General features: G+C 31.6%; 1 protein-coding gene and 1 long non-coding RNA gene across 3 annotated transcripts; one reads left to right on the forward strand and one right to left on the reverse strand.

Annotated features, from left to right (window-relative positions):
- The first annotated feature begins 682 nt into the window (after positions 1–682).
- LOC146929467 (uncharacterized) lies at positions 683–4,361 on the forward strand. Of its 2 annotated transcripts, XR_015006045.1 has the most exons (6): positions 683–1,362; positions 1,446–1,509; positions 1,652–1,741; positions 1,834–1,942; positions 2,776–2,869; positions 4,135–4,361. It is a non-coding gene; the product is annotated as an uncharacterized LOC146929467 (long non-coding RNA). The 2 variants fall into 2 exon arrangements; XR_015006044.1 differs by lacking the exon at positions 4,135–4,361 and having other exon boundaries at positions 2,776–3,600.
- A 1,905-nt stretch (positions 4,362–6,266) lies between these two features.
- DFL2 (Auxin-responsive GH3 family protein) lies at positions 6,267–20,697 on the reverse strand. Its single transcript, XM_085701375.1, has 4 exons — positions 20,210–20,697; positions 19,514–19,615; positions 16,883–17,694; positions 6,267–7,145 (listed from the first exon to the last, which is right to left on the reverse strand). Exons 1-4 carry the CDS (start codon positions 20,557–20,559, stop codon positions 6,595–6,597), a joined length of 1,815 nt encoding a protein of 604 aa, XP_085557501.1. The 5' UTR covers positions 20,560–20,697; the 3' UTR covers positions 6,267–6,594.
- Positions 20,698–20,916: the final 219 nt, after the last annotated feature.

Here is a 20,916-nt window from a genome sequence, read left to right on the forward strand (position 1 = left end):
GGAAATACGCTAATTCCCAAATGCAGAATTCCTGAAATTTCTCATCCAATTTCAATTAAATTCAATACAAATAAAAGAATTGATGCATTAATTACGGAATACATGGAAATAATCGGCGTCCAAAAGCAATGTTGGAAAAGCGATTATGAGAGAAGGAAGTGGGAATTGGAGGTGAGAGCGAAGAGATATCTGAGAGAAGCTCAGGTTTGGTAAAAATCGGCGTCGGAAAAGCGATTATGATAGAAAAGCAGAGTTGGAAAAGCGATTATGATAGAAAAGCAGAGTTGGAAAAGCGATTGTGAAACAAAAAAAGCAATTATGATTGAAAAGCGGAATTGGAAAAAGCAATTATTATAAACCAGTTTTTTTTGTCGAGAAAGAGACACAGAGCTTATATTCCAACGAAAACAAAAAAAAAAAAATCTGAATAAATAAATTGGTTTAAAACTGTAAACCGGTTCTGAACCGGTTCTAAACCGAACTGGAACTGGTTTGAAAAATTAACCAGTTTTTTTTAAAGTGGTTTTTAAAACTGAATTGTATCCATTAATGTGGTTCAGTTCCAATGCAGTTTAGAACCATGAACACCCCTAGTTGTGGTTGCAGCCCCATAAGTTGGCTCTAGCGTTGTATCTTCGTCCTTTGGCGCTGCATCTTTGGTTGCCAGCTTCTTAAACGGTTTATTACGGCAGTTTTATTACGGCGGTTCTCAAAACCGCCACTATAAACGGTTTATTTCGGCAGTTTTTTGAGACGCCGCTATCTATAGTATATTGCGGCAGTTTTAGCTGCCAGTATATACAATTTCTAATTCAACCAATACACATGGTATATTATGTCATTTTAACCCGCCGTTATTCACAATTTTATTTTTATTCACAATTTTATTTTCCAAATGACCGAAAAAATTGGCGTACTTAACTTTTATTATCCCTCCATTCTTTTTCAATTCATTTTTATTTTTACTCTTCTTTGTTTATTTTCTTCCTGAACAGACCCAGAGTGAACAAACCTAGAGAAGAATCCTTTTTCTTCTCCGCGAACCCTTTCTTCTCTGCATCGAACCCTTTCTTCTCTGCATCGAACCCTTTCTTCCAGAACAAATCAAGAACGATTCCTTTTCTGCTTCAAACCTAGAGACGACAAACCCTTCCTTCACTCTTCACTCGAACCCATGGTACCGCATCTGACCCTTAAACCTTTTCTTTTGTTCCATCATGAAGCGGTCCGTCCACCGAACCCATCCGCCGTTGAAACCGTCGATCTGCACCACTAATCACAAAAGCGCCTATGTTTCAACGCAAACCCTTTCTGTTCATCCGCCGTGAACTCACGGTCGAATCCTCTCAAACCCTAGATCTGGTATTTCTGAAACTAACATTAATTTGTTCATTGATATGTACGATAGCTGAATTTATATTCACAAATGCGTGAATTGATTGCAGCTTAAGGTGAAGTCAGCTACTCAAGGAGAAACCCTCGATCTCCACTGCTTAAAGATCTGTACAGGTAAATTACTAAAACTTTATTCTTTTTGAATGGAAACTGATACTTAATTAGAATAGAAACTGATCTGATACTGAAAGTTATTTATTTATTTTGTTTATGCAAAGACTATATTTTAAAAATGATCTTTTTGTTGATTTTCTAGGTATAAACCACTAATGCCAATTTTAGTGGATTTTTTGCTCTGCTGGATTTTTCTGCTCACGCCTCAGAATCATAAGAAGAAGGTCCACAGGTCATCCTCCAGATCTTATTTCCTTTCTATGTCCTGATGAAATAAAATATGCTAGCGATTTTTTTTTGCTAAATCTATGATGTCTTATTTAGGTCATGAAAGTAAAGTTAATTTGGATGGTTTTAAGGAACTTACAGTGCTTAAAGTTAATTTGGAAGGCTTTAAGGAACTTACAGTGCTTCCAACTCTGTTGTTTCGGAGGTAGTTTTTCCATGTATTGATTCAGTCTAAATTTTTGGTTTTGGTTGTAGTTAATGTATGAAACATCCATTCAAAACTTGATTTGGTTTTGGTGTGGTTTGATTACATAATATGTTGAGTATTAATTTTCGTTACGTGGCACAGTTGATCTTTATATTGATATAAGAGTAGTAATGCTTGATTTGTTAAGTTTAACTAGTACTTTTGGAGAGAAAGTGTGATTTGTTCTCTCGTGGCTAGAAGATAGCAAAGTTAGGAAAAGAACTAATTCTAAACATGGTTATTAGCATCTTACAATACACATTTCTAATTCTAGTTGCGTCCTCTCTTTTTCCACTAAATCATAAAGAAAGTGTGAATATCGGTTGCAATAGTTTTCATTGTACACTCAATGAAGAATAGCAATGAGTTGGGGCACCGATGTTAATGCCCTCGTCCCGATTGTTTGGTTCATAAAAATTTTAATATATTAGCTTGTTTCAATGATAAATCGTCATTTCTTTTGCAATGCTAAAAAAATTTAACTGTCAAATGTGTTTGTTGATGTCAACTAGACAAGTTGTTATTCAATTTAGAAAGAACTCGAGGGAGAGGTAGTAGAAAAGGAAACTAGGTTAATGAGTAATACTAGGTTAACAATATTGCATTTGACATTTTTTATGGTTTCAAAGCTGAATGAATATCATAATTATTTCTCTGCTGGTTCTGATCTTATGTATTTAGTTCTCGGACAATTTCGCACAATTCTTCTTTGATTTCATAAATAAAGTGAACTCCTGAACATGTTCCTGCAAGCTTTAATTAAAAATGTTATTTTTGTGATGTTTTGACAGGTACTACTCCATGTACAGACATGTGGAGAAACTAGCAGAAGAAATAAAGAAAGGTGCTGCTTCTGTGGAAGGCGTTGAAGCCAAACTATGGCAGGCAAGTATTTGTGTTACCAAATTTACATTTCCTTCTGCATTCCATAGTGTCATATAATTGAGCAACATCAGTTCTTGAGCTAAGGCTGATTTGTCCACAGAGCACATAAATTTGTTAAAAAAGTAAAGAGTTGTTTGTAAAACTCTTTATTTAAGGTCCATAGTTGGTTTTGAACTTAATGTCATTGTTCATGCCATTCAGCTGTTACATGGCTGATTAAATGTTTTGTTGGCTAAGTTCCTTTGTTGTGACCATGGCCCTGTTTGAATAAAGAACTTAATTAAGTTCTTATAGCATAAATGCTTATCATATAAGTGCTTATGTATAAACTTTTTCTATAACTGAAGATAAAATCAAGTCAGACTATTTTCATATAAGTATGTTAATTGTTTCTATAAGCTCTACCATACAATTTCACAAGTATTTATACTGTGGATAAACTTGAATAAACCAATCCAAACAGGCCCGATATCATGTTATCTTTGAGTTTTAAGATAGTAAATCTGCTCTTTACCCAACAGAATTCTTAAGATAGTTATATATAATTGCGAAATGAAGGATGATCTCTTGCCTTTGATATCCGAATAATTCTTGTGTTTTTATTTCTAGTATACTCTCTAAAAAACCATAATAATCTTGCTAAATTTGAGAAAGAATGCCGACTTATTTTATTTGGAAGCGAAGGTTGTGAACATTTCCATCATTTAAAAATCAATGCTTACGTGCTAACTGTACTTAACCTGCGAACAGGTACATGAGACACTTCAAGAGGAGGTGCTTGGTAAGATGACTGCACCATCCAAGAGTGATGTACCACTCATCACACTACATGAACTGTCTGAGGGTGATGGTTTTGTCTTTGGCTTCCCAACAAGATTTGGAATGATGGCTGCTCAATCATCTAAAAATTGGGTTTTTTCGGCATAATCTTTAGCATAAAATCACCTGCATATTTCATCTAATTCTGTTTGGTGTAATGACTGAATCATCTCAGAGTCTAACTTTGCCAATTCCAAAAGAGCTGGTATTTGGTTATTTTCTTGACTATATTCTTCCATGTAGTTTCTAGCTTCTAACCTTGCCATTCTTGAGTGTTTTGGAAGTGTTAGCTCTACCAATGTGCCTACCTACTTCAGGACTATAGCACAAGATAAAGACATAAATATTTAGTTGTTAGACGTGTTATAGCATTATATATTGTTTTTACTTTGGTTTTTTCTCCGTTTTAGCTATTGAATGCAGGCTGATTTGTTCTAATTATGCAGGATTTTTGTTCTATGTGAGGCTATGGTGTGGGATTTATATGGTGCTTGATGAACACAGACGGGCTGGCAGCATCACTAACTCAAATTTATTGCCACTAGAATAATTTGTTGGACTATGAATGTTACACTATGTATGAAAAATATTGTAATTGTTATTTTTGTGAAATGTTAAAACTGGTGGTACTAGTAATTGTTATTAGTACGAGTGATTTTTTTTTTTTTATAAATTAAATGATCATTACGGCGGTTAAAACTGCCGCTATGCATGATTTTTTTTTAAAAATAAAATGACAATTATGGCGGCTAAAACTGCCACTATCTACAATTTTTTTGATGAACTATTGTACATTATGGCGTTTGAAACTGCCGCTATACTCAACAAACTAGCCGCCGTTTTATTCAATGCGTATTCTGGCGGTCTACATGGCGGTTTGCATTAAACTGCCATTTTAATCATTGTGGCACTAAAAATTTCGGCAGTTTTTGAAACTGCCAGTATAGGAAATAGTGGCGGCTAAAACCGCCGCAGTAAGCTAAATTTAGCCGCCGGAAAACACGCGTTTTTTTGTAGTGATGCTGCTTTCAGTTGTTATTGCTAATGTCTTAAAGTCTCCCAACCTTCTTGTCTTAGTGATCACATCCTTCAGAAACTTAGCATAATTTGGCATTGGTTGCAGAGCTTCTAGCAACAGAATTTTGATGTGGAGTTGCTTCAAGACCTCTAAAGAACTTCTTGTAATGCTTCTCCATTGGAGCTTTCACCAGCCTTTAAGGAAAAGGTGGATCAAGAGGCTTGGTGTACTGACTGTAGTTTGGAGTTGTAGCTTTGGTACTAATGGAATTCTCTTCTGACTTTGGAGATGCATCAATCTGCATCTTTATTTATGTTGAGGTTAGAGATACAACAGTCTATATACATGCTTCTTCTAAACTTGGAGTTGCATCGGTATGTATCTCCTCTTCTGAGCTAACTTTTTCCTCTTTGGGCATTGGATTCACAACACAACTAACTCCCTCTCTTTCTCAACACTATCAATTGCTTTACCACTCCTGAGCCCTATGATATTGACCTACTAATTCTTCTTCTCCTTAGTAGCTGCAATCTCCGGCTGACTAGATAGAGACCTGCAGGTCTTTCAGATACAACTTTGTGGATTTGTCCTAGTTGACTCTTCATAGCTTTCTGCGATGCAACTATAGAAACTAAGACTTCTGCAGTTTTAGAACTTGTGGACTCATTTCTGGTGAAGAATTCTTTGAAGAGACCCTCCATACTCTCTGGGAAAACACTCTTTGCTAGAGGGTTTGGGTTGGTAGTTGGAGCATTCTTCTTTTGACCACCCCGTGAGAAGTTAGGGTGATCTGCCCATCCATGATTGTATGTGTTGGAGTAAGGGTTGTAAGCCCTGTTTGGTTGACTTCTAGCATATATAGTTGACTGATTATGAGTTCCCAAGGCATTCTTCATACTCATGCCCTCCCCCACAATAGACACAATGGAGAACATTAGTTGTGGTTGCAGCCCCATAAGTTGGCTCTAGCGTTGTATCTTCGTCCTTTGGCGCTGCATCTTTGGTTGCCAGCTTCTTAACATAGTGTGTGTGAAGCCATGTAGCTTTAGGTCTTTGTTTTGATGATGTTTTGCTAGTAGATAGATAGTAGTTTTATTGTTTTGATGATGTTATTGTGTTGATATATATACAAGCTATATTCATGTTAAAACATCTAGCAATTGTAGGTGTTACGTGTTAAAGAATAACAAAAGATAAAATTAAAGAACTATAACCAACATACTCCCTCCGTCCCATATTACTTGACCTAGTTGACTCTGTCACGTATGCCAATGCACAATTTTAAACTTAAATTTCTTTAATAATCTAGTAGAAAAAATTACGAAAATTTGATATTTTGAAAATATTAATCGAGACGAATCTAACAACATCTTATATGCTATATTTTGTTTTTATATATTAGTAGAAAAATAGAGTCAAAGCATGGTACATGAATATTGCAAATATTCTAAATAGGTCAAGTAATATGGGACGGAGGGAGTATTGTTTTATTACATGTTTACAAGTTTGAAAAAGAAAAAAACTTTTAAAAAAAGATAAAGCATATTGCACCTCGTCTTATTAGAAAATCGAAAATGAAAAACAATAAAACTTTTACAAAGTTCTTAATGGCTATAACTCTATAAGACTAGTACATTGACCTGAAAAATCCATTAAATTAAGGAAATATTACCAACTACATCCATAATAGTGTGCTGCTAATTTAAACTAAGGAGTGCTATATCTCCCGAAAAAAATTGTCCCGAGCATTCGGGAAGGGAAAATTTAGTTACAACAAAAAAAATATAAAACAGTCTTCATTTATTATAGTGGGCCGTGGCCACAATACATGGGTGGGTAGCCAATAGAAAAGCTGTCGGGATAACCTCGGGATAAATCATTCGGGAAGTTAAGCATTATTCTTTAAACTATAACCTGTGCTACGAAACCTTTTTATGGTATAAGTGTCAAGAATTTTGAGTAACACATGATTGTTAGTGCACCTAGGAGTCTTAAATTGGTTCAATGCAACCCCATTTGCTATGAAATTATCCAAAATCTTCTTGAAAGTCCCTCTCTCCAAAATGCAAAGTTCAAGTGGCCCAATTGAATTTGTTTTTCTTGACACCACATATCCATGATCAGCAAAAGATAGGTCCATTTCTCTGCAACAATCATCAAGTACATTGTCATCTACCTCTCCTTTAATCTCCCAGTAAATAACGTAGTGACCAGGTTCATTAGTTACATCTGCATTGCTAGTAAAATCAACAATTTCGGCTTTTGCTTTGTTTAAAATTTGTGATCCTCTCTCTACCACTAGTTGAAGGTCCTTCTCTGTATTTTTGTCTATATTTACTGTTAATATTAGCTTTCTTCTGCATATAAAGTTCAATTTTGGGGTCCCATTGTGAAATCCTGACACTTCTACCACATCTCCTAGTCTGCACCTGTATAACCCTGTAAGTTTAAAATTTTTAAAATATAAATATTGTGTTAAAATTGTCACAAACAATTTTAGAGGAAAAAATACTTGGTTGGATATACACACATATAATTTACTGTACCAGAAAAAAAAAAATATAATTCAATTTTTCTTCCATTTATTTTTACTTTTTTGAATGTATATTTAAATATTGTGTCCAAATCTTGTAACTGCGCTAGGGTTATTTGAGGTCTGCACGAGTACGATACAATGATATGATCATAGACTAACCAACTAAGTTTGTCTGTACGTATTCTTGAAATGCAATCACTTCAATAAATCCTGCCAGGTAAGTTTGAAAACGATTGAGATATTTATTTTTGGCTGAATCTGCCTATTCTTCACCAAAAATTAGATAAAGATAAACGTTTTATTATTTGAAAATTAATAAAGGATGTGTTTAATTGTTTGAATATTATTATATGCTTCTCTTTGACAACCCTTAATAAAAAGGCACTCTTTGACAAAATAAAAAGGGATATTTGGTAAGATAGTTTATATTGGATGAACTTATTGCGGTAAACTAGTTGATTTAATTTAGAATGATTGGTAAAATTAACGGTAACTAATACTCCCTCCGGTCTTATATTGTTGGGTATTTGCTTGTACTCTCATAACACAAATTGTGACGTTAAAAAGTTAATTAAAAGAAGAATTTTCGTGTTGAAAAAATAAAATTTTAAACTTATAAAATATATCATTTTCAAACAAAAAAAATTATATTTAGCATCTAAACTTATGCCCTAGAAACACAATTTAACATTTCCCATATTAAAATTGGGATATTAAATGAGCTCAAGTTTTTTTCAACACCACATAAGTTGTCAGTCCGTAACAATAATGTGAATCAAAGTCACTAAATGGCATATATTAAAAACAAAAATATTGGGTCCACTCACCTCGTGTAGTATGTGGGTTAGCTGCTGTGGTCTGTTCCCATTACTCATTTTGCATGTGTAATAAATGAACCAATGGGTAATGTGTTTTAAATCAACAATTGATTTGAATTTTTCTTTTGAGGAACAACTGATTTCTACTGTTTCATTCATTCTATAATTGATTTCTACTGTTTCATTCATTCACCTTTTCTAAAATTACATCTTTTAACTCAATTTCGATAAACGTTTAATCCTTTATCATTTTTTTCATCATTTATTCTTTTGATTAGGGTTACTTGACAAAAAAAAAATAAAAACATTCTAAATGATGTAGTAAGCATTTCAGATATGAAAGTATTAGTAGAAATATGAAAGATAAAAAATCATCAATTGATACTTGAAATACATATCATTTTCTCATCTCCACTTTGAATAATAAAATTCAATATAGAAAAATTCTAACAAATGCCTACAAGACATTGTATAGGAAAACAAAAAAAATGATTTTTACATAAAAAGTGATGTAATGATGATTTTGATAAATATTCGGAATGCATTTGTTAGTCAAAATATTTGGAATGTATTTGCTTCCTTAAACAATATTTGAAATGCATTTGTTAATGGAATAATATTTATTTTGATATCTAAATGTGTAATAAGTAGTCACAATAATATTTTAATGTATCAAAATAGTCTCTGATTATACACTCTGTTAGTCAAAATAGTCTTTGACGCTAAAATAATCTTTTAATACTCACATTAACTCTTTTTATATATGGACTGAAATCATAATAAATACTTATAAGGACTGCTATATATATATATATATATATATATATAAGTATATTGAATGACTTTTTGACAATAATATATTGAATGACTGATATGACAATACTAGTGAAACATTTTAATACCAGAGATTATTTTGACTAACGAAATGCACAATCAGAGACTATTTTAAAATTTTGATAAATTAAAAAACTATTATATATGACTACTCGTTTCACATTCAAAATCAAAACAACCATTACTTCATTTGTTAATCCTTAACATACTTATTTCACATAAACCACATAGTTTTCTACTTCAAAATCAAAGTACTGAATGAAATACATCCCTCTTCTTTTGTAAAACCAAGGGTTGACGTTTAGGAATGGCTAGGATCCATGCCCCTCACCAGTCCTTGTAAAGCTAGGGTTGTAGCTATCTTGAATTTGACATATCACAAGGCTACTGTATCTAAAACAACAACACAACAAGGCCTTTCTTTCTCTTCTTAACGAGTCTTGAACTAACGTGCTTACATTGAGCGTCAATTTATTTTTTTTATAAATACTAGCGTCCAGACGGGCACTCCCGTGCCCGTCTGTCCGCTTTTTCTACTGCGCTAACATATGTATAGACTTGACATGTGAAAATATTGGTTTTATTTTAAGTTTGAATGCAATTTATATATTTCTCATGAACGTACAGATAAAATAATATATTACAATTCTTTATATTTTGTTTGGGTTCATAAATAGAAGAAAATAACATTAAAACAAACATTTATATATAGAATATTTTTACTTAATTTTTAGCCGTCTTTTATTTCAACACATTCCCTTTAGTTCATAACTAGCGTCCAGACGGGCACTCCCGTGCCCGTCTGTCCGCTTTTTCTACTGCGCTAACATATGTATAGACTTGACATGTGAAAATATTGGTTTTATTTTAAGTTTGAATGCAATTTATATATTTCTCATGAACGTACAGATAAAATAATATATTACAATTCTTTATATTTTGTTTGGGTTCATAAATAGAAGAAAATAACATTAAAACAAACATTTATATATAGAATATTTTTACTTAATTTTTAGCCGTCTTTTATTTCAACACATTCCCTTTAGTTCATAATGATACATGAATGATATTTGAAAGACTTTCTTAAAGAGTATAGCTTTTACAAATTGAAAGATAAAATAAAAGGATGTAGTGATGACTACAACAACACCAAACAAAGACCATGAAGGCCACAAATTTCTCGAGTGACTTAAAAAAACAAAAATGGTAACCATAATGTTGGGACTATACCAAATTGTGTGTCATAATACTTGAGCATGTATATATTCATCCCCGCACTACTTGGCCTTCTCATCCCACTCCGTGGATTTGTTTCCATATTGTTTGCACCTTCTCTTGGTACTTTGATCTATCTAGTGCCTTATTTTTCAAGCTTGCGTATACTACTACTTCCCTCATTGATTAATGTCTAGTGGCTTTATTAATAGGTATAGATTACATCAATCACTGCTTAGAATTGTGATTGTACTCTTAGACTTGAACGAAATACAATTTGATTGCAAATAAAATTTAAAACGATTGACACCATTCAGACTCTTGAAGGGGTTTATCCTCTTCCTCGTACTTCACTTCATTTCTTCTTTTATATAGGCTACTTCATTTGCTTTAATTTATGTTTGTTCTTATTTTTCCACTACATGCACTTAAAACAAAGCCACCCCATTAAGAGGATAAACACATTGTCGCTCTATTTGATTTGGAATGAACAAATGATATATTAATCCTTCCACCTTAAACCCAAGTAAATTTACATTTTTGGGTAGATACATGACTATTATTGTTGCAATCGACACAATATACATTTACTTTTAGAATTAAAGTATTAAAAAGTGGAAGCATTTAAACCTTAAAAAGCAAGTACAATCATAAGAGTACCGCTGAAAAAGTAATTGTTCATATTATTATAGTTTAGGTTAGATACTTACACATTTTGTTGTGTGTTGATACTGACAAAAGATAACAAATATAAGTATGAGAAGCCATCAAGATAGAATATCTCAAAGTAGCAATTGACAGTTTTTTAAACAAAAATCAGATATAATTACTGAAAATTAATGCAGTAGAAAACACCTTTTACCGCTAGTTTTTTTGGTTGCTTTGCTGCCCTCCGTGCTTTAGAGCATAAACTCTTTGTATGTGCATCCCGATCATGTAACCACAACGTATCACATGCCTCGTCTTTTCTGAAAATGTTAACAACACATCGTTTTTCCTTTACTCTTTTTTTTTGAATAAGCTAAATTAACCCACCTATTTTGGCACCAGAGAGAATTGAATCTGAAACCTTAAGGAGGACAATCCCAAATCTCAAGTCAATACCACCAGGCTAACCCAAGTGGGTTCGTTTTTCCATTACTCTTGACTTTCATTTTGTCTATCTCAACTGAGTCTTTGTTATCCATTGATTACCTTCTTCCGTACTTGTAAAGAACACTATTAGTATTGGTCAAGAATAATGATTTGTGAAATTCTTTGATATATTAATTTTTTTATCTAACAAATTAATATTGAGTTGATAAATAATTTCAATACCTTGCACTATTGTTATTGACTTAAGAATAAGTATAAAAATTCAATCTCAATGCTATATTTTTGTTGTGAATAAGTTGCAGTGATATATAAAACATACAAAAAGGTAATCAAATAAAAAAGGGACTTTGCAATATAAGATGTAAATCCAAGTATCCAACTATAAACTCTTGCTTAAAATTTTGTCAAAGTTTGGCGGACCATTACACAAAATGGCAAGATAGAAATCATGTAACATGAATTTTGTCCAATTTAAGATGTAAATCCAACTATAAACTCTTAATAAAGGACTTGCTGAAAAATTTATTCCAGATGGTGGTCCTGTTTAATCCTCTAATTAATTGAAGGTTAGTGATTCAATCTACTCCATCCATGAATGTGAATTCAACAAAAGAAATGAAATTGAAAACCCATGCCATTAAAATGGTGAACGGTTAGGAAAATTTCTGAATAACAATTTTTTTTTTTTTTTAACCATGACCATTTAAAATGAAAGTCACCATGACTACATAACCATTTCAACGTTCTCATGATCAAACGCACAAAAATCCTTAAATTCTACACAAAAAACTTGATTAAACGTACTTCTTGTGGCCCCTTTTTCACAATATTTTCCTCTCTCTCTCTCTCTCTCTCTCTCTCTCTCTCTCTCATGTACTTTGCTAGTTGCTATAACTGTATGCATTTCAACTGTCTATACAGTGGGAGAGGATGAAGCGTTTTTGGCAATGAGTTTAATTGTGAGTGGGGAAAGCGAATGAGATCACAGTTTTAGAAACCGCTTGTTTAATTACAATTACACAGAAAGATGGAGATTGGGTGTTGTTAACCGATAATAATTGCTAAGGGAATTTTCGGAACAAAACTTTCTTGTATGTTATAGATTATAGATAGTAATTAGTTTTGGCTATAAAAATCAGGCATGAACATGCAACAAAAATAAAAATCAAGTCATATTGTAGACGATGTAAAACTATAAAGAAACAAACCATGAAATAAGAAAGAAAAGAGAAGCAAGCATTTCTTGCAAATACGTTAGTTGTGGTTGTGGGAACATAAAAGTGACAAACACAAAAATCCATGCTACTAATAATAAAAAAGATGTGAACAATAAATATAATAAATGGTAAAACATCCAAGGCAAAGCAATGATCATAGTATATGTAACCACTTTTTGTATTATCTGCCATTTTCTTCACAAAATATTTGCTCAACGTGTTCAGCCATTTGTGGGGAATTAAATTTTAAGCATTTGTAAAAAAAAAAAAAAAACATGAATGTGATAGTAGTTATGAAACCTGTGATTTGGAGCAGTAGCCAAAATAGGTTGAATTGGTCCTCAATTTGTTGATGTCGTGTTCAAACTTATTTCTTCCTCTCTCAACAGATTTTCAATTGTATAATGTTTTGTTTGGAAATGTTTTGGGTAAAGACAATTTTGTGTTTTAAGTGGTGTATGGCAGCGGTTGTAGGAGTTTTAGTGTGCAAGGCGGTTGATTTTTTCTTAATAACTGGTCAAATGAGTTAGTGTAAGGGCATTTTGGGATTTAAAAAAAAGGCTACACCAAAAAATAGTATTGCCTTTATTAATAGGTATAGATGATACATGAATGATATTTGAAAGACTTTCTTAAAGAGTATAGCTTTTACAAATTGAAAGATAAAATAAAAGGATGTAGTGATGACTACAACAACACCAAACAAAGACCATGAAGGCCACAAATTTCTCGAGTGACTTAAAAAAACAAAAATGGTAACCATAATGTTGGGACTATACCAAATTGTGTGTCATAATACTTGAGCATGTATATATTCATCCCCGCACTACTTGGCCTTCTCATCCCACTCCGTGGATTTGTTTCCATATTGTTTGCACCTTCTCTTGGTACTTTGATCTATCTAGTGCCTTATTTTTCAAGCTTGCGTATACTACTACTTCCCTCATTGATTAATGTCTAGTGGCTTTATTAATAGGTATAGATTACATCAATCACTGCTTAGAATTGTGATTGTACTCTTAGACTTGAACGAAATACAATTTGATTGCAAATAAAATTTAAAACGATTGACACCATTCAGACTCTTGAAGGGGTTTATCCTCTTCCTCGTACTTCACTTCATTTCTTCTTTTATATAGGCTACTTCATTTGCTTTAATTTATGTTTGTTCTTATTTTTCCACTACATGCACTTAAAACAAAGCCACCCCATTAAGAGGATAAACACATTGTCGCTCTATTTGATTTGGAATGAACAAATGATATATTAATCCTTCCACCTTAAACCCAAGTAAATTTACATTTTTGGGTAGATACATGACTATTATTGTTGCAATCGACACAATATACATTTACTTTTAGAATTAAAGTATTAAAAAGTGGAAGCATTTAAACCTTAAAAAGCAAGTACAATCATAAGAGTACCGCTGAAAAAGTAATTGTTCATATTATTATAGTTTAGGTTAGATACTTACACATTTTGTTGTGTGTTGATACTGACAAAAGATAACAAATATAAGTATGAGAAGCCATCAAGATAGAATATCTCAAAGTAGCAATTGACAGTTTTTTAAACAAAAATCAGATATAATTACTGAAAATTAATGCAGTAGAAAACACCTTTTACCGCTAGTTTTTTTGGTTGCTTTGCTGCCCTCCGTGCTTTAGAGCATAAACTCTTTGTATGTGCATCCCGATCATGTAACCACAACGTATCACATGCCTCGTCTTTTCTGAAAATGTTAACAACACATCGTTTTTCCTTTACTCTTTTTTTTTGAATAAGCTAAATTAACCCACCTATTTTGGCACCAGAGAGAATTGAATCTGAAACCTTAAGGAGGACAATCCCAAATCTCAAGTCAATACCACCAGGCTAACCCAAGTGGGTTCGTTTTTCCATTACTCTTGACTTTCATTTTGTCTATCTCAACTGAGTCTTTGTTATCCATTGATTACCTTCTTCCGTACTTGTAAAGAACACTATTAGTATTGGTCAAGAATAATGATTTGTGAAATTCTTTGATATATTAATTTTTTTATCTAACAAATTAATATTGAGTTGATAAATAATTTCAATACCTTGCACTATTGTTATTGACTTAAGAATAAGTATAAAAATTCAATCTCAATGCTATATTTTTGTTGTGAATAAGTTGCAGTGATATATAAAACATACAAAAAGGTAATCAAATAAAAAAGGGACTTTGCAATATAAGATGTAAATCCAAGTATCCAACTATAAACTCTTGCTTAAAATTTTGTCAAAGTTTGGCGGACCATTACACAAAATGGCAAGATAGAAATCATGTAACATGAATTTTGTCCAATTTAAGATGTAAATCCAACTATAAACTCTTAATAAAGGACTTGCTGAAAAATTTATTCCAGATGGTGGTCCTGTTTAATCCTCTAATTAATTGAAGGTTAGTGATTCAATCTACTCCATCCATGAATGTGAATTCAACAAAAGAAATGAAATTGAAAACCCATGCCATTAAAATGGTGAACGGTTAGGAAAATTTCTGAATAACAATTTTTTTTTTTTTTTAACCATGACCATTTAAAATGAAAGTCACCATGACTACATAACCATTTCAACGTTCTCATGATCAAACGCACAAAAATCCTTAAATTCTACACAAAAAACTTGATTAAACGTACTTCTTGTGGCCCCTTTTTCACAATATTTTCCTCTCTCTCTCTCTCTCTCTCTCTCTCTCTCTCTCTCATGTACTTTGCTAGTTGCTATAACTGTATGCATTTCAACTGTCTATACAGTGGGAGAGGATGAAGCGTTTTTGGCAATGAGTTTAATTGTGAGTGGGGAAAGCGAATGAGATCACAGTTTTAGAAACCGCTTGTTTAATTACAATTACACAGAAAGATGGAGATTGGGTGTTGTTAACCGATAATAATTGCTAAGGGAATTTTCGGAACAAAACTTTCTTGTATGTTATAGATTATAGATAGTAATTAGTTTTGGCTATAAAAATCAGGCATGAACATGCAACAAAAATAAAAATCAAGTCATATTGTAGACGATGTAAAACTATAAAGAAACAAACCATGAAATAAGAAAGAAAAGAGAAGCAAGCATTTCTTGCAAATACGTTAGTTGTGGTTGTGGGAACATAAAAGTGACAAACACAAAAATCCATGCTACTAATAATAAAAAAGATGTGAACAATAAATATAATAAATGGTAAAACATCCAAGGCAAAGCAATGATCATAGTATATGTAACCACTTTTTGTATTATCTGCCATTTTCTTCACAAAATATTTGCTCAACGTGTTCAGCCATTTGTGGGGAATTAAATTTTAAGCATTTGTAAAAAAAAAAAAAAAACATGAATGTGATAGTAGTTATGAAACCTGTGATTTGGAGCAGTAGCCAAAATAGGTTGAATTGGTCCTCAATTTGTTGATGTCGTGTTCAAACTTATTTCTTCCTCTCTCAACAGATTTTCAATTGTATAATGTTTTGTTTGGAAATGTTTTGGGTAAAGACAATTTTGTGTTTTAAGTGGTGTATGGCAGCGGTTGTAGGAGTTTTAGTGTGCAAGGCGGTTGATTTTTTCTTAATAACTGGTCAAATGAGTTAGTGTAAGGGCATTTTGGGATTTAAAAAAAAGGCTACACCAAAAAATAGTATTGCCTTTATTAATAGGTATAGATATAAATTTACTTTTTAATATGTGTCATAGTTAAAAGAATTCTAAACTTAATCATCAATTTTAATTTTTAATAATATATATTTGTTTACAAATATTTCTTCCATTTTTAAAAATTTAAATTAAATAATATACACAACATGAATTTTGAAAATAAATTTTAGATAATATAAATATTTTAAAACTAAAATAAATAAATTTAATTAAAATAAATATTAAACAACGAAATATACATTTTCTGATCGCTATTATAACAATTTTGTTTAAGTCCATTGAGTAGTGTATCTAATTTATATTATTAATCAAACAGTGACCAGTAGTAATAGCAGTTTAAATATTGTTTAGAATTGTAGTTAAATAGGGTTGATGTGATTTTAATGGTCATTAAATTATATGATCCCTATATACGTCAAATTAAAGTCATATTACATCCTAGGCAGGGAACTTCTAATAAACCACGTGAAGAAGAGGTATCTCTAATATGGTCCTAATTATTCAATGGTTTTCTCATGTATTCATATGCTATTCTTTTAGTATTATTATCAGTTTTCAATAATATTAAGTTATTTAAAATAAAATGAAGTCCATATTTGAATAATAAAATAAAATACTTTCTCTGGTCATTATTATAAACAAAAGTTCATTTTTTAGATTAATTCAATAAATGATGTATGTAGTCTATATATTGACCACATACATCATTTATTAAATAAACCAAAAAAGTCAACTTTTGCTTATAATCCTGACCCGAGGGAATAGATGTGTGGAAGGAAGAAATATTAATACCTGTAAAAGTTGTGAGGACAATTTCGTACTGTTGTCCTACTATAATCTTGGACAATGGAATTGGCTTGTCTTCAATGAAATCATCACTGCTATCTTGTTTATTTCTATGAAGAGGTATGAACTCAAAGTAAGAGAATGTGGGTACAACAGCAAATGTAACTTCTTCTGGTGGTAAACTAGGATTAACATTAACACCAATCCAGCTCTCAGTTGAACCATAATCAGCACTAATCAAAGGCAACCCATTTGCATAATGTCTAAGTTTTTTCAAATATGGTTGCATTGACCCTGTCATTATTGCATATAAGTACTTAACATTTGGCCAAATCTTTGGAATCAAACCAAACCAATCAACTTTCTCTAGCTCCTCACAATAGCCTTGTAATTTTGAAGCCAAATTTGTGTTTGGACTTATTATGTCCAAAATAGCCTCTCTCAATTTTGGTGACTTAATTTTTGAACTTAAAGTTCCATGTCTAATGTCATTACAAATTTCTCTCCAATGTTCTTCAAAGGTGGTGAAAGCTTGTACCATGCTATAGACAAAAGCTGAGGTAATGAATTCTACTTGATCAGAGTAGAAGAGGCCAAGAAGGAGGTGACAATATGTGGATTGTTTATGGTCTCCACTGAAAATCACTTCTTGAGGGCTACAACTAAATGACTTTGTTTTTTGCTTTTTGATTTTGAATTCTTCACTTGCATAGCAATGTGTTGTTGCTGTTCCCACTGTTAAATTTCCTTTTGTTTTGAAACAGTTGCTGCCGTATATGAATTCAAGAACCCTTCCTCCTTCCCTTATTGGATAAACTCTGCAAAAAGTTATTTCAATTCGGTACTTAGAATGTATGAGACCATTTTCAATGGTGAGGTCTTAATTATTTAGGACCTGGTACTTAACAGCAGGGCTGTTCCGATATAATCGGAGGCCATGTTCAAATATTAAAAATGGCCTCTAATGAAAATACAAGATTTTTTTTAAGAAATAGTAATAATCTATTTAAATTGTAAATAACATAAACAATAGTCATTCTTATAAATTAAGTAAAAGTTTGTATGGAAGAAACTAACTAACTTGTGTTGAACTTCACTCACTACTAATTGTTTTAATATAAACTCACTACTAATTGTTTTAATATAAAAAATTGGGTTCATAATAGAAAGAAACGCCAAAAACTGAAGAAAAAAAAAATCATCACTTTGTTTAGTGCAAAATGAATCTTAAGTATATTGGTTCTTGTTGCTTAAAAGTGGCTTTGCTATCTAAACAGTGACAAACTAGTATTAATATCGGGAAAAATAGTAGCAAAATTAGTACTAGCATGCATGATTAAACTTGAAACAATAGAAAAAAAAATTCTAATTATTTAACAGATTTAATTTGTGTTGTTAATGAAAACAAATGACAAAAAATTCAAGGTATATAATAGTTTTCTACAGGTAACTCTGAAATGCAAATTAAATTGTAAACTTGATAAAAAAAAATATGTAAGGACCTAATAGTTGTTTATGTAATCGAGACTTTTATATTTGGTTCAAATTCACACAAATGCTCGAGATTGAACCTCGAGACCAAAGACCCAAGTGCATTCTATTTTACCACCATACTTTTACAAAATGTCTATTGATTTTTTATATTTTATTATATATATTTAACACTTTTTGATGTTATATTAAAAAAAATTGAGGCTCCTAAAATTACGGGGCTCGGCACCGTAGCTCACCTTGCGTTTGCCAAGGGCCGGGCCTGCCTAATATGTATCTTCATTGAGCAGAAATTTTTTGGTGTCTTATTATAAAACCCATGTCTCACTTAAGCTTATCATTCTTAAGAGGATCTCATAATAATTTTCATTAAATTAACCATTTAGCAATATTTGTTTGACACGTATTGTTTATTGAAGTGAGTAAGTGTTTATTAGGTATTGTTATTAAAAAATTATAAATTAATGATGGGTACAAGTGGAACCATTTATACTCAAAATTGAGAAATATAGGAAAATAGTACTGTTCTGTATTTTTTTTTACTACATTTAACTAAAAATTCCATTAACTTTCCGTAAAAAATAACTACATTTAACTAATAAGAAAGATATGAAAACTGTCATTTTAATTTTATTCCTACATCTGACTTAATGGCTATAAATTCGTTTCTCTGTGCATTTTCAACGTGAATTTTAAGAATCTATAAACTCCTGTTTTGAGTGGATGTGCGGTGGGTGGGTGATCCACCCAGATACTGCACTTCAAATCATATGATAAGATATTTATTTTGGTGTTTTAGCATATTTATTTTGTTTCAAAGTAATTGATATTTTAGAAATGCAAGGTATTATTTGCATTTGGTTTCGAATTATGAGTCTTAACATTAAAAGAAAATGACGATTTGTACAATAATTGATGATAAATATAAGAACATGCTATAGTATAAATAAATATCAATTAAATGATTTCTTATTTCATGTGCCAAAAAAAATGATTTATTTGTTTAGTTTGTATAAAAAAATAAATAAATATATTTTAAAAAATTTGTGCGGAAATTCCAAATTATCAAAGATAGAACAGTAAAAAATATATATTATTTTCTGCATAAAAAATCTAATTTATTTCCTGATTTATTAAATGTCACACCTTGATCTATATGCTGCTGATAAAGTGAATATTTGAAGCGTGGTTTGAGCACTATGTCGGGTAAAGGGTACGAATTTCTGCCTCCCCTCTGTGGTTCCAGAACTGCAAAACCAACACCACACAAAATATTAATATTAAAATTAAATTGCATCCAATTAATGTGGTAGAAGAAATATCCAATTAAGAAAAAGACGTAACTATATCTTTCCACAAAAATAATTAAAACTCATGAAAAAGACTTCCATGATGTATTCCTTTTACTTACATGGATGGTAGATGATAAAATAAAACAATAATACATTAAGCATATACATATATCAACAATTTATTTTTAGGGATATATACATATATATAAACAATAAAACTTGAGAATAAAATAGCCATATATACCAAAAAAATATATGACGACTTTTATCAAATAATATATGTTCCCTTAAAAAAAAATCTAATGTGTAACAAAAAAAAAATCTAATGATGTTTAAAACTTTTTTTTTTTCTATTTCGGAAAGACTTGATGTTTGAAACTTAAATTAACAATAATTTTGATGAAACTCGAGTCGATCTTTTTGAAACCTAAATTACACACAGTCAAACTCACCGTCAATCCAAATATAGAGAGATATTCACTACAATAATGAATCTAAAATTTTCCAAAAAAGAAAAAGATAAGAATGAAAATTGCACATAAAAGGTGACCTTAAGGAAAGAGTGGTTATAGGTTGTTGAGTGAGTAAAGGAGCAGTGTCACCATCGGAAATTCTCTGAATGAATGGTTCAAAATCAGCATGTGAAGCAATAGGAACCAATGAAGTGAAAAGGGATTCCAATGCACATGGTTCCATTTCGAATATATTGTAATCCCCTAACCATTTCTTGAGATATTCCACACCATGGTTTTGTTTCAGAATATTGCATAGTATCTGAGTCTGAACAGAACCTGTGTTCCTAGACACATCTTCGAACCAACTAATAATGTTTTCATACTCGGAGTTTCCACAACCATTGCTATTGATGATGTTGTTGTAGCTGAGAAGTGTTGGTTCCATTGGAATATGTGTATGTTAATTGTGTAAAGTAGTTTGATTAGACAAATTTAGGTAGAGAATATTGAGAAGAAGCAAAGGAGCCTACTAATAATGAATATGGTTTGGAATTGAGCTGTATGTTTCTTATTCAAGAGGCTTAACAAACACTTATAGTGCTGGAAGATATATAGACCACAATAAAGGAAATGGCGTTATCATTTAAGGAAGATAGTTTTGTTTTTTTTTTTTTTTTTAAAGAATTTAAGGAAGATAGTTAAAAAATAAGGGTAATGCTAACTTGTGTCTACCTGTGCCTTTAGGCTTCAGGGCAAAAGTTAAGGAGTTAAGAAAGGAAATAATAAATAAATTTTGTATTGA

This window comes from Medicago sativa, chromosome 4, assembly GCF_051527215.1.
Source record: "Medicago sativa cultivar Bolivia chromosome 4, Bolivia_mono, whole genome shotgun sequence".
NCBI classification, from domain to species: domain Eukaryota; kingdom Viridiplantae; phylum Streptophyta; class Magnoliopsida; order Fabales; family Fabaceae; genus Medicago; species Medicago sativa.

Coding starts and splice junctions, on each gene's coding strand:
- DFL2 (XM_085701375.1), bottom strand. CDS start 20,559: ATGGAACCAACACTTCTCAGCTACAACAACATCATCAATAGCAATGGT. Junction 19,616..20,209: donor ATAACCACTCTTTCCTTAAG/GTCACCTTTTAT, acceptor TTGGTTTTGCAG/TTCTGGAACCACAGAGGGGA. Junction 17,695..19,513: donor TCAGCAGCATATAGATCAAG/GTGTGACATTTA, acceptor AACTTTTTGCAG/AGTTTATCCAATAAGGGAAG.